Source organism: Anoplopoma fimbria, chromosome 6, assembly GCF_027596085.1.
Source record: "Anoplopoma fimbria isolate UVic2021 breed Golden Eagle Sablefish chromosome 6, Afim_UVic_2022, whole genome shotgun sequence".
Classification (NCBI taxonomy): domain Eukaryota; kingdom Metazoa; phylum Chordata; class Actinopteri; order Perciformes; family Anoplopomatidae; genus Anoplopoma; species Anoplopoma fimbria.
In genome coordinates, this window is record NC_072454.1 from 9490177 (window position 1) to 9504849 (window position 14673).

General features: G+C 40.4%; 1 protein-coding gene across 1 annotated transcript in view; it reads left to right on the forward strand.

The window, feature by feature from the left end:
- The window catches only part of fmn2a (formin 2a), a 39536-nt gene that overhangs the window by 4140 nt on the left and 20723 nt on the right, over positions 1-14673 (forward strand). Inside the window, 6 exon segments of the mRNA XM_054600112.1 lie at positions 2720-2883; positions 6133-6289; positions 7745-8296; positions 8299-8545; positions 9095-9236; positions 14031-14118. Of these exon segments, the coding sequence (XP_054456087.1) occupies positions 2720-2883; positions 6133-6289; positions 7745-8296; positions 8299-8545; positions 9095-9236; positions 14031-14118 (1350 nt within the window).

Genomic DNA, 14673 nt, shown 5'->3' on the forward strand with positions numbered 1-14673 from the left:
AACACATCTGGGCCACCATAGCACTGATTCTGGATGGCATTGTGATGCCAGTAGTTGTAGTTGAATGTTGCTATCAAATTTGTGACCTACAGATGTGGCTTATTTGGTTGATAAAGACCACAGTGATTAATGGTAGCTTCTTGTTAAGGTACAAGAGAAAAGGAGAGGAATTATTGATTGGGGGGTTTCTTGATTGGATGGTGTGAACCAGGAGGAAGTCAGAAAACAGGAGTGGATAGAACAAGGTGGTCTGTCTCAGAAGAAGTGAATAAATAAAGAGACAGCGTATTAATTAAATGGTTCACATCATGTTTGCATCCCAGCCAATTTAAAACAAAACCTGAATCTATATTCTATTATCTAAAGTTCATATGATACTAAAGTTTGTATGGATTCAGATGGCGACAATTATATAATTTACAATAAAAAAGACCAAAACCAGCAATATATTTGTCCCTCCCTTGATACTATCCCACTTCCTGTTTCAACTGAAGAGGTAAATCTTTTTTTTAAAATATGTTGTTTTCTATTTTATTTTTTTTAGGAACGCTAAGTGGTTTCCTAAAACAGCAGGACACTTTAGCTTTCAGCAAGTGAAGCTCAGACAGAAGTAAAAAGTGCATTTGTTGCAAACTTTTTTCGGCCGCAGATAGTGTATATGGGAAAATAAAACAACTTGGTGTTTTGACAACAATGGAGGTCTATGGCACGGAGGAATAACTTACATTAGGCTTAAGTTAATACAAGCCATATTTGTTCACTACATTGTTGGTTTTGGTCTTTTATGATTTGACAGAGAGAAAACTATAAAATATCAACGGGATGAGCAATTTATATACTACAATAACATTTTATCTAGTAGAAAATCCTTTTATTGACTTATCTGCTCCCACAGAAGCAACCTTTTACTCACCAAGCAATGCATCATAGTAAAAACAAAGAGTCCTGCCATTGATATATTATAGTTTGTTTTTCATTTATTCCTGTTGTTGCCGGGAATCCCCAATGGGCCGGATGTGACTCCTGTTAGTTTGGATCCAATCCCTGTCCATATTGAGATTAGGTTATTATGCAATGGTATTGTGAAATGGTTATGGTAATTGCATATTTATTCCAATTCTAGTGACTTACAAATTATCACATTACACAAACAATCACAGCAGGAATAATAAAGTTATGATTTAAAAGTACAATAGCTCATGAACACATTATAAACAGTAGGGGGTTCTTTAGTGAAGACTGTCATCAGAACAAATGCCTCCTTCTAATAAAACAATGCCACTCTGTCCTCCTTTCTGTTGTGGTGCACTTCAAGAGCTCAGCTGCTCTGCACTGTCTGAGCCTGTGCTCATAAATCAGACCGAAAGACAACACTGCCGCCCACCCAGGGCGATGCCATATACACACACACACACACACACACACACACACACACACACACACACACACACACACACACACACACACACACACACACACACACACACACACACACACACACACACACACACAGCAGACACTATTGGATGCTAAACCCAAGTGACAGTTTATCTGCATGACAAAAATGAGTCCTGATATGAGGTCCGTTCTCATTTCATCAGGTGAATTTATTGCAGCCAAGCAATGGAGGTCCTTTGTATCTTGACCATTGGGCCTATTTGGCATTTCAAAATTAAAGAAAATATGCTGTAATGTTGTTATTCACAAAGACTCTTAGTCACTCACTAATTCAGCTCTGCATGTGACATCAATTTGGCGAGTTTTCCAGGTCACATTGGGCCCTTAGGAGGGAGTGGGAAAGGAAAAAAGCTGATTTAACTGTCATACAACTGACGACATATTCCTAAAACAAATTCTCTATGTAAATGCTTTAAGCTGAACTAATTTGAATCAAGTTAAGGTGGTCTGTGTCCTGAAGATGAGCTTTGTCACACATTTCATGAGATGTAATCAGTTTTCTGCGTTAACCCTCATTAGTGTTTGACAAACACAAAGGACTTTGTTAATGTCCAATGAATCACATGGTTTAGAAAAATATCAAGCTAGTCTAACAACATTAACAACATGACTGCACAGTGTGTCATGGTTGGACTCTGAAGCAACAGAGCTGTGCTTTTCCTCAAGGCTCCACATCCTATGCTGATGTCGAATAGTTAATATTTTGTCCCTTAATCATTACTTCTGCTCCTGCCATTAGCAAGAAACAGGATTCTTCCTTATCTGGGATCCGGACCTGGGTCAGTGATTATGAGATATTTATCACATCTCAAACTCACTGTGCTTTCATTATTTTTTGTATGATTACCAAGACATAGACAATGTGTGTTTTTTATATAAAGTTCATCCATTTACAACAATATTAAAATCAAGAGTAATATTACTGGATGCATTGGTAACTTCTGTCTTGAATTTCAATTTGCATTTGTTAATTCTTTGCACAACACAATTAACACCATCTCTCCTGTCATCCTCATTTAAATGGTGTGAATAGAGTTTGCACATTTAGGTGTTTAATTATCACATGTGAAACTGAGATGTCGCTTTTCAACTCTTTGTTCAGAGTGACACAAGGTGTCTTGTTAAACACTTTGGCTCGCCTAGTTATGATGTATTAAAAATAACTAGAATCAGGAATAATTTGTTTTAACAACAGAACATGGAGGTCTTTATTCTTTAGGCCACTTAAAATCTTGCACCTCATTGCCTTTTTTGTTCTCAGGTCGCACTCTGTTGGACTGGCTGTGTATGCATGGTGGAGATGGGTCTGCAGAAGAGGAAGCGAAGGAACTGTGTCACCGAATGTTGGTCCAGGGTCTGCTGCACCCCTTCAGCGACATCACAGCCGAGCTCCCTGGTGACAGCGCTGCCTCCGGAGTCTTTAATGTAAGACCTCCCTCTGCACTGCCTGCCATCATGCTTGTTTTATAAAAATGATGACATGAGCTGCCCCTGCATCAGCAACTGGATGGGGATAAGTTATTTGCAGTGACCAACGTATGTACGGGGCGGCTGTGGCGTAGTGGAGAGGAAGGTAGCTCTCCAATCAGAGGGTCGGTGGTTCGATGTGTCCTTGGGCAAGACACTTAACCCCAAGTTGCTCCCGAAGGCTTGCCATCGGTGTGAATGGGTGAACGATATGTAATATACTACTGATTGTAAGTCGCTTTGGATAAAAGCGTCTGCTAAATGACTGTAATGTAATGTACAGTATACAGAGTAATGCCAAGCTTATCAGATCTGTGTTTCTATATTTATTGCTGTATTGCTGTGATTAATCCCCGAGACATTTCATTATCTGAAGAGCAGCGGTGCATGTAGACAGGGTATGAAAGTTAATTTCATAAGTCTTTAATTCTCCATTCCCATAATGCTTTGCTCAAACCTAATCTCATGAGCATCACAGCGCCCTGCACAGCTATCCAACTGAACTTCATGTTGCTGTACTAATAGTAGTAATACACTTCCCTTAAAGTGTGTAATGTATGTTTAATCCTGTTTTACTATGTGTGGATGCGAATGCATGCTCAGTATGTATATGCATCTTTATGTCTTAGTTTATTTGTCCTCTTTTCACACGTTCAGATGAGTTTAATTATCTTTTGTAACCTATTGCTATATTTATAGACGCCAGAATCTGTCGGCCCACCCGTTTAGTTCAAACCTCCACAAATTTTGTTTGTTTGCCATGAAATATTACACAGACATTCATTGTGCCCAGAGGATGACTTTTCCGTTAGCACCACCAGGTGTTGTCAGTTATCTAGTGAAATATCTTTTACAACATGGATTGAAACAAATATGTTTACAGACATCTTTGGTCACCAGATGATTCATCCTACTGACATTGATTTCCCTAACTTTTCGTCTTGCGCCAGCATGAGGTTGACGTTTTTGAGTTATGAGTGAAATGTCTCAACAACTGTTGGATTGATTGCCATACAATTTTGAAGAGATACTCATGTCCTCCCTTAAGATGCAATCATATCGCTTTGGTACCCTTGACTCAAAATTGAATGTCTAAGTACAGACTCACAGAGCTGTTTGCATGGTTTTAGACTCTTTGTCTTGTTATTTTGTCCGCTGATTACCAAAGAATGTGAACAGATTAGTGCCGGTCTCTGGCTGCACACTGCCCCTCCACCACACGTGCATGAAACATTATGTACATACGAGCATGTCAAAATATGTTCATGCTTAAAGGTTCAGTATGCATACCTAAATATAAACAACTTAACATGCATGCTCTAAAGCTGTTAAATATATTCATTATTCTGCTTGCCTAGTGTGCAGTCACAATAGCACACAAACCCAGAGCACTATCTTTTTATGTTTAACTCTGCTACGTGTGCACTCATATATACAAAAGGACAGCCCCAGACACCCATACATGTTCAGGCATTTCCTCGCATGGCTGGATTAATAGCAGTCCTTCTTACACTCACTCAGCCACACACAAGCACAAACACACACGCACACACATCTGTGCTTGCGTAGACCATCTGCTGATCATGTTATGTAACAACTCCACGTGCCTTGGGCTCAGGCTGCTCTTCCCCGACAAAAAGCTCACCATGTCGGGGTAGGACAGGATTGCACTCCTGCCCCCCCCCTCTTTTGTTGTTGTTGTTTTTTTCTTTTTGTACTCACTCTCTGCCTCAGTCTGAGGCCTGCCCGCGAGTCCTGCATTATTCAGCTGGATCAAAAATAGCCTTTGCTGTTGCCATTCAGAGTACAGATCTCATTGTCATGGCTTTCTATCCTACAGCTAATCACCCTTTTAAAATAAATCTCATTTGCTCCTCTGCAACATTTACACTTGAACCCCTTTGATACCTCATTATGTTAGATTTGTTTTCCCCCTAACAGTTAAAATCTATCTTGATATGAATCACTTCCTGCTTCACCTCTGTCCTCTCTTTTTCCATCTCGCTATCCTTATATTTCCATCTTTATCTCTCAACTATTATTTGTCCTCCAATTGGTATCCAATGTCACTGCTTTGCTGGAGTGAACAAATGTATGAGTGTTGGGTTTCTTGTTCTGCTTACCACCTGAAATTAAATACTCCATCAACTTCTTTTTGTCCAAAAATTGGGTTAAGGGAAGATGAGTATCTAAGACCTCTGTGTAAAGCAAGTGTCATCCCTTTATCACTTGGCAAAGCATTGCTGAGTGGACAATACTTATGAGTGGCTTCACATCAATCTAGCATGCTTTGTATTGTGTGTGTGTGTGTGTGTGTGTGTGTGTGTGTGTGTGTGTGTGTGTGTGTGTGTGTGTGTGTGTGTGTGTGTGTGTGTGTGTGTGTGTGTGTGTGTGTGTGTGTGTGTGTGTGTGTGTGTGTGTGTGTGGTTGGTTTTACCCGTGTTGTGGGGACATTCATCTGTTAACACAGTCACATTGTGGGGACTCACCTTCCTTATTGGGACAAAATGCACATCCCTATCACATAACTCATTATATTTTAGGGTAAAGTTTAGGTTTAGGTTAAGGTTGGGTTATAGGTTATGAGTTAGCTGGTAGCTGTTAGGGTAAGGGTACATCTCCAGACAATTCATGTAAGTCAATGTATTGTCCCCAAAAGTCATGAAAACCAGACTGTCTGTATGTGTGTTTCTCTGGCTGTAGATCAGATTACTATAATCCAGCTAATGGGTTTTTTCCTGAGAAAAAAACATTGTCTCAAGACAAAAGGAGGAGACAGTTTATTTTGAAAGCCAGAAATCCAGCTAAGCCCACAAAGTACCAATCATTGATTAGTGTACCTAAATTACATGATGCTTTGAAACTATAAAGAAGAGGAGAATGAGAATTTGCTTTCACAGTCTGTTTTTTTTTTTTTTACAGTGTCCTAGAATGGCGATGAAAAGGGGAAAAGCTTTATGGTTCTTCTGTGGCTTATTATCCTGAAGTGTTTCCACACTTGAAGCGTGCAGAAAAAGCTAACACTTGACTCATATCCCCGGTGGATGTTGTTAAACTACAATCAGGCTGCATCACATTATGTGTTTACACTGTATGATGTAAACAGTGGGTAGATGCCCTGAATGGGAAGAAGCAGTTTGGAGCATAAATGTCTGACCTTGGATCTGATCTCATTTTTATTTGCTTGTTTGCTAAACCCCTTTGCAGGAGGAGCAGCTGTACACCTGGGCTTCTGTAGGTCTGCCAGTGTCTTCTCACCTGTGGGAACTCTATGGGGGGCGAACCTCAGGCAGAGATCAAAGCTTGAGATCACCTTTGCATCAATCATCATCCAAGACATCAGGAGCTCTACACTCTCAGGCTGGTTAAATCCTCTCTTCATCTAAACGTACTTTACAGTATGATCTCCTGGTCTACACTGTGCATAATGCTGGCTTTGATATGGTATGTTGGTTTAACTACCAACATCAGGGAGCATCGTCCTGTTTCTAATCTATCACATAAATACAGTATGAGAGATAACCAAATAGTTTGGTATTATTCTGTAAATTTTTGTGTGTACCGTCTATTTTAATTTTTTAATTCTAGACAAATGAAAACACATGGATGCAAAGTGCAAAAACTTAAACATTTTCAAAACTGTTATCTTTACAAAATACAAATGATGTGCTTAAAATACATCTGATGAATACATCTTTTTGCGAGATCTTCTTAATGAATTGGAATGGATTTATTCCATGCAATTGAAGACTGTTGCTTTTTATTAAAAAGGGAGACATTTATTTGATTTAGCCTTTAAAAATATACTATTTTGATAGAATTCCCAAAATATATAAATACACTAAGAAAATACAAAATATTTTTTAGTACAAACTGTAAAGAAAGTGGCTCCACATACTGTACAGCTATTGAGACTTTTGGTCTGAGTCTTAGATGGATTCCTAGATGCTCTTGCTTTTCCTTCTCCTTAAATAAGCATGGCAAATGCAGCGAATTGCGTTAAGTAATTTACATTTTTTGTTAAATTAATTTAAATCTATAATATTAGTTTGAGTGAAGAGCAGAAAAAAGGGACATTGAGAAATGCGTATTTTGAAATACAATCCACTGTGTCCATACAGGATTATCAGGCATTGAAGAATTAAATTGTTAAGGGTTTTATTTTTTTATTTTATATAGTTGATTCAAAATCAACAACATGTCGTGTGCGACCTGTCAAAATGTTGAAGAAAACAGTAGACCTCAGTCTCTGGACTGTAAATTGTTCTTCGTCCACCAGAGGTCAGGCTTGTCTTTTAAGACTTGGGACCCTCCCTGTTTCCAGGCAGAGTTAATAAATTAGGAAGGCCATACTGCCTGAGCGTTCTCCTTAAGATTCAACGATGTGACCACAACTGGGGAATGTGTACCAGCAGACACAAAACCTCCCCATGTGAGGCCCAACGAGACTCACTGTCTCTGGGGTCAAATCTCTCGGTATCCCCTCATCCCTGCTCTAACCAGTCTGGAGCCAGAGGTCTGATGGAGTCTAGACATAATGGATTTTCTTGACCCTCCGTTAGCTCACAGCTCTGTCACTAAGCTCCCTCAGCTGTGGGTGTTTTACTGTTTATAGAGTGTATTTTATAGAATGACAATGTGTATCAGATTTAACAGTCTGCTTTTTAACATTTAGGCTAGACTACCTTCTTTTGAAGAACGTGTCATGTAGCAGAAGCACAGACTCATGGGTTTAATATCCTTCAGTTTGTTTCATTTGTGAACCTTAGTGTATTTATATGCAAGGTTAAAATCTTTGTTTTTGTTCACTGACAGGCAGAATCCAGTTGGTTGAAGTCGGGTCAGTCATCCTCAGAGGATGAAAGCTGCCTCATCCCTCAGCTGGAGAGGACCGTCGATGACCTGCGGATTAAGATTGCTGTGTTGCAGGGCCAGCAGGCCTCCTTGGCAAAGAGCAGCGGTGATAATACTGGAGCTCTGGTCGCTGCCCAACGCAAGGCCTCACAGATGAGAGGAGAAGGAGGAGGAGGAGTGGGAAAGATGAGCCAGGAGGTGTCCGTCCAGACCTCACCTGTGGAGGAGGGGTTTAAGTTTGACGTGCCTTTCGTCGGAGGATCAGGCGGTGTGTCGTCTTCTGTTTCATCCTCCAACCCCAAATCTACAGAGAGCTTTGTCTGCACGTGCCAGAAGAGGCAACCGAGCAGCGCCCATCAACCTCCTCCACCACCACCGCCTTTACCAGCGGGTAGTGCTCCTCCTCCTCCTCCTCCTCCTCCACCACCACCGCCTCCCCCGCCCTTACCCGGGTTTGGACCCTGTCCACCACCGCCACCCCCTCCTCCTCCTCCACCACCAGGTTTTGGACCTCCTCCCCGCCCGGTTTCGGACCTCCACCCCCACCTCCTCCTCCGCCGGGCATGGGCCCTCCTCCACCACCGCCCCCTCCACCGGGAATGGGCCCCCCTCCACCACCCCCACCCCCAGGCTTTGGACCTCCACCACCACCAGGTCCCATGCCCTCCATGATGGTCCAGGAAGCTGCCTCTGCCAAGGCTGCGATAGAGCCCCCCAAGCCAATGAAGCCCCTTTACTGGACTCGGATACAGCTGAATGCTAAAAAGTAAGGATATGCCGTTTGATAGATACGGATCATTTGCACCGAGGTATTCTCTGAACAGTAGAGAATTGAGAGGAAGCTTGTCCACTTAAGATAAAGATCGCCACGTGCTCTGACGGCAACAGAGATGCTAACCCTTGTGGAAAATGAAAGTGATGCAGTCCAGGCATTGTGGTCAGCGCTGAATTCACTTAAACCAGGTTTTTCTTTCCTTAATAAGGCTTGGAAAACTGTAGCTGAATAAACATCTAGAAATAGACTACTTGATTTACTTGCAAGTGAGGAACTTGATGCCGAATGCTAAATGTAATTTTTAGGCTGACTGATTTGACAAATGGATTTATGAGTTGTTTTTTACGCTGCAAAAAATGACAAATGAGCATTCATAAAACAGCAGAGGGCAATCTAGAAATGTCTGAAATAAATGGTGAAATAAAAACACAAGTTACTCTATAACAGTGGACTTTGCTGTCCTTTTTCAAACAATACATGGCAGATTAAACCTCGCCTGTCATTGCTCCTATAATAATTCCTCTTTCCTCCTATCTTTAGGCCCGTTGGCTCACTGGTGTGGGAGACAATCGAGGAACCGAGTGTGGACTTTCAAGAATTTGTAGAACTATTCTCCAAAAGTGCTGTAAAGGAGAAGAAAAAGCCAATTTCAGATACAATCAGCAAGTCCAAGGCCAAGCAGGTAAAGTTCGTTTTAATGAGTTCGTTTTAATGACTGTGTGTGTGTGTGTCTACGTGTGTGTGTGTGTGTGTGTGTGTGTGTGTGTGTGTGATTGCATATCCCACTGGGCCACCAAATATGGTTTCCCTTCAGGGCTTTTCCCATCTTCACTCTCACTCCTCTGATGACCCGTTCCTTTCCATTTCTCCTCTCTGTCTCGCTCCCTGAGTGGCTTTGAGTGACAGGAGGAACTGCTTCAGCCAGACAGTTATTATGTGGTGTGAGCTCTGGCTCCCACCCGACTCCCCCGTGACCATCCAGTGGCACCGAGCCAACGTCTCGCGTGCGGTGCGGAAACCTCACGACGGTGATGACTGTTGAGAGAGAGAGGGAGTGAGGTTTGGGTGAAGGAAAAAAGGTGGGAGGGAGGGAGAAGCCTGGGAGCTGTATATCATGAAGTGGTTCCTCCCATTGTGCTTTCTGTACGACTTAGTTTAATAGTCAGACTGTTTGCCTCCCCAATGCCCTTCATGCCACTCCATCAATCTACGAGTCAAACATTTGATCTACGATTTAAAGCTGCTTTGGTCGGGATTTTTCTGTTAATGTACTATTTGCCCAAATGCTGTGTCTAAATCACATGTAATGTTGCTCCAGGGACGAGCATTTCACCCCTCTAATTGAGACCCAGAAGGCTCTGCAGACAGTTGTTGATGAGATGAAATATTGGTCTCAAGAGGGCACGTTAGTGGGAAATCTTCTCAGTTTATGGGAAGTGATGAATTGAAACTCAACACCGAAATATAAAACTAAAAACGGTTCCAATTGCGTTAAAGTTTGACAAACAAAGGTTAAACTCCTCTTCCCTTAACATAATAACAATATTGTATGTCTGAGTAGTTTCTAAAGCCACATTACATAATTTATTTTATTAGTTTCTAAACTAACAATGTTGTACTTGTTGATGCCGAATGGTCCATCTGAGGTGTGTAAAAGTTTTTATTGTCAACTGGGTCAATTATTGCATTTCTTTTGCCTGCAGCTTTCAAATGAGTTGTTTTAAGGAGTTTGTTTAGGCCGATAACAATCCATTGGTTTAATCTTGAACAATTTCATGGATCTTCAAATTTTATTCAATGTTTTTTTTATTATACAATCTATAATTGAAAAATAACCGTAGGGTAGTAGAAAGAACAATATTTCCATCAGAAATGCAACGGAGTAGAAGAATACAAATACCTCACAATTGTAAGTAAAATTATGTTGTTACTTTTCACCACTGATTTTGACATAAAGAAACTGTTTATCTGAGACCTGCTCAGCCCCATCCTCTATGTGTGTATTATTTCAATCCTTTCATGGGTTCACTTGATTGTGACACTTTATGCAATGTTCAGGATAATTATGTAATCTTCACACTGAAGAATCTTGTGTAAGAAAAATGCAGCAGGAATTTGCACAACCCAGGAACTAACTTGGTGACTGCAGTAATAAGTTAAAGCCCATATGTGTAGCAAACGAGAGGGGGAAAAAAAACTCACCTTGAAGCTTTGATCCAATAGAGCACATAAGTCAACAGCAATGGGAAACAGTAGATAAGCTAAGTGAGTTTGCCCTTCACAAGAAAATCCTTCTTTCATACAGGGATTTCCTTTTCAAACGCTCTACAGAAATAGCCGTCACCAAGGATGTTGGCACTCCAGGAGCTGTCAGATTGTTTTTTCAACACCTGAGAGACGTATTAGAGTGAATTGACTTTTGTACAGAGCAGTGCGACACCTGCTAGTTTAGATATGAGAGATGACGCGGATGAGTGTCCAACTCTCTATTAAAACAATCTTTCCTTTGTGCCATGTTCTGATTGATGGAGCTCCGAATAAGTTGCCCACCATATCATGCAGTAGCTCGTGTCGTGGTTGTATTGCTAAATAGCGAGGGACGAGAGACAAATTGAGGTGGGTGTGAGTTGAATTCCCTCGGCCCTCGCTCCACGATGCTGCTGTGGATGTTCTCCAACACAACAATACTGCTGAAGATGTTAAAGTCAATAATGGGAAAATAAAAAAACACAGGCAGAGCTGTGACAGACCCCAATTTGGAGCCAACTTTTGACATTTCCAGCTCACAAGACGATCGATCCCGTCTCCTTTTACTTTTGCGGCTCTCTTCCAGCCCCCCTGTGTGTTGCTAGTTCAACTGTCTGGCTGATGAGAAGCATCCTCTACAGAGCTACCACTAGAGAGCAGCTCTGACGTCAGCACTCTGCCAGTGGAAAGGCCTCCGCTGACATCAGTGTCAGATGTGAAATACTATCATCGCAAAGTGTCAAGTGCTGACCTGCTGTCTATCTGCAGAGGAGTTTTAAAGAAGAGCTCTGTTACAGTATTCGCTGCTGCTTCTTTCAGACAGAGGTGTAGTGTAGACATGCTGGTAGTTTATGTGAGGTGCATATGTTTGAGATTGTAGTTTTCGATATTTTTGTTTCATGGCATTTCAACTGGTGATTAATCTTTGAGATTCAAAGTGTGTTTTTGCTTCTGATTGAATGGTAATATGCTGCTTAGGTCTGCTCAAGACTTTTTACATCCTGCATTAATGAGGATTTCTTATAAGCATGGTCAATGGAGAATATGAATGAGGGCTGAAACTAATTCAATTCAATTCAGTTTATTTTGTATATATATATAAATCCCGAATTACAAATTTGCCTCAGAGGGCTTTACAATCTGTACACATGCGACATCCTCTGTCCCGGAACCCTAACTAATGAAATAACTTTCATAACTTCCAGTGTAGAAGTAGCAGGTTTGAGATATAGTTGTATGAACTGTCGGAGAAGCATCGCTGCTAGTGACAGATATATTCTGATTGGTTGTGTAATTATATTTTAATTACTTTCGAAATTGATCTATTCATTGTTTGGTTTATAAATTGGTATAAATTGAACACAGTACTGAATACCCTTCTGTCTGAGCAGAAGTCCAAAGCCCAAAGATATTATATTTGTGATCACAAAAGTATAAAATCCTCACAGTTAACAAGCTGAAACTTGGGGATGTTTGGAATTTGTGTTTGAGAAATGACCTAAACATTTTAATTAATGATCATAGTAGTAGCAGATACATTACCTTATAGAGGCTTTTAAAGTCTAATACTGTGGACAAATTATGAGAGGTCAGAAGTAGATCGCTGATATTGCTGGTTGATTCTGGTTATTGTGCAGACTGTTAACCAATCGATACGTGGATTCTGCAGAACTGTTTGTATTTCCTCCACTGCTCTGTTTTAAGGTGATAAAACAGGCCTACAGTATATTTAAAATGTATTTAGAGCTGTTAAGCATAACAAAATATAAAGTATTATTAATAGTTTTAGGTCAACTCAGTTCTTGATCCCAAAGTTGAATGACAAGAAATAATTTATATTTTCTAATTACTTTTTGCACAACTGGAAACTTACACACTGTTTTATTTTCAGGGCTCTTCTGAGCTTTTTTTGAGAGGAAAAGTTGTACCTCAGTGATTTGTTTCTCTCATGTGATTCAGAGCTGTATGGGATTGATGAAAGTTCATATTGGCCAACACTGAAATGATAAATGGATCAAAAGATCAACATATAATTAATATGACATATATAATATGATATGTAAGGATTTATTTAAACCAAAAACCTAGACACATGGATCTCATGAGACTGCTGAAAGACACAGCATTTCTTGGGTTGTTTTGTTGTCCTTAAAAAATGTATATTTATGAAAATAATTTCTCTAACCGTAGTGGTTCATGGATCCAGCTGTGTTTCATTATGAAATAATACTACTGAAACACTGCGAGGGCATTTTCATCTTAGATTTATGTAAAAAGTGTAAAGTGATATCAGGCAGCTCTGTAAAACCACTGAACTCTGTTTAATGTAACTTTAACCTGTTTGTACATTTAAAAGAGTCAGGTCAGCTGATAAATCACAACTAATGACTTGTTATTTCACTGCCATTAAACAGCTACACTACTCTAGCTGTCACAGTCTCACCGTGGAAGTCACTCAGCATCATATCTCGCCCGGCCTGTCCCCTCGATGCTGTGGGTGAGCTGGGAAAACGGAGACAGTTGTGGACTGGCGATATAACTTCCTGTGTGTTTGAGAGGTCTGTGGTCTGTGTGATCTGGTTCAGATGGAAGCGTTCTGTCTGGATCACAGTGGGCTACGGGTTTCCTGTCCCGTCTCTTCACCACTCCGCTAGCCGGCGCACACTTCTGCTTACTCAGGCAAACTGTGGTTCATAATGGCCCCCTTGGATGCAGTTTTTTTCATACTTAATAACAACACTGGCTTGATATTCAATTCCTGGCTGTTGGACAAGTGGAAGCTATTACTATTCAGCTAACGTTTGTTAATATTGCAGCTTTTGGAGCAGGTTTGATCTTGGGATACGATAGTTTTGAATAAAAGTTACTGTTGTCACGTCCGCTTGTAATTGAAACCATGGGGATTCTCTGTAAATGTAATCAGAGGCAGGACTTTGTGTGATCATAGTCCATTTCTTGTTGCGTAAAAGGTTTGTATGACTGAAAGATGATGGATGTGGAAAATTGGATGAAAGGAGAAATGGTTAATCATCATAATCCAGTTTGACAGCGTTTTAATTTCACTAATGTTTGCACGTTAATGGTCTTAATTTTTCTTCCCTTATAAGGAAACCGATAAAAGGGAGTGATGTTCCTGTCATATAAATGTATTGTTGGCATGTGTGTATGCATCATGTCCTGATTTATTATCATCCATGTTCTCTTTGGTCTCTATCTCGTCAACTCTTAGGTGGTGAAGCTCTTGAACACCAAGCGTTCGCAGGCTGTGGGTATTCTGATGTCCAGCATTCATCTTGATATGAAGGACATCCAGAACGGTAAGTTTCATCATGGGGTCATATAGCTGAACTAATAACTCTTTGAGAAGAATTCTGTTACACAGATTACAGTAAAGTAATGGAATGAAGCACTGATGTGTCTGCACACTGCAGAAGGAGTAATTGGTATGTTCTGCATGTTACTACTGTATACAGGTGGTATTGAAAGCAGCACTGTAAATGTGGGGAAAATAGATCTGTAAGTACAGCAGATTTGTCTGTGATTCTTTTACTTTCCAACATTTCCCAAGACATATACAGTGTAAGACAGTTGACGTTGAGTTTACCTATATTTTTAAACAGCAAAAAGTCACACATCTGTGATGTATATTATGTAAAACGCAGGTGAAACTAAAAGTTTGATAAGCTGTGTCTGTCCCTTTTTTTTAAAATAATAAAACAGCCATCTAGAAATTGCTATAGATCCATCGCAGCAACCAAGAACATTTAAAAAATGTATTTTATACCTAATGCCAAAACTTTGTTTCGTAGTTAGTAAAAAACATTCACACATGGACCACCTCTGTGTTTGCTGTCTGTGCATGTTGTGCTATT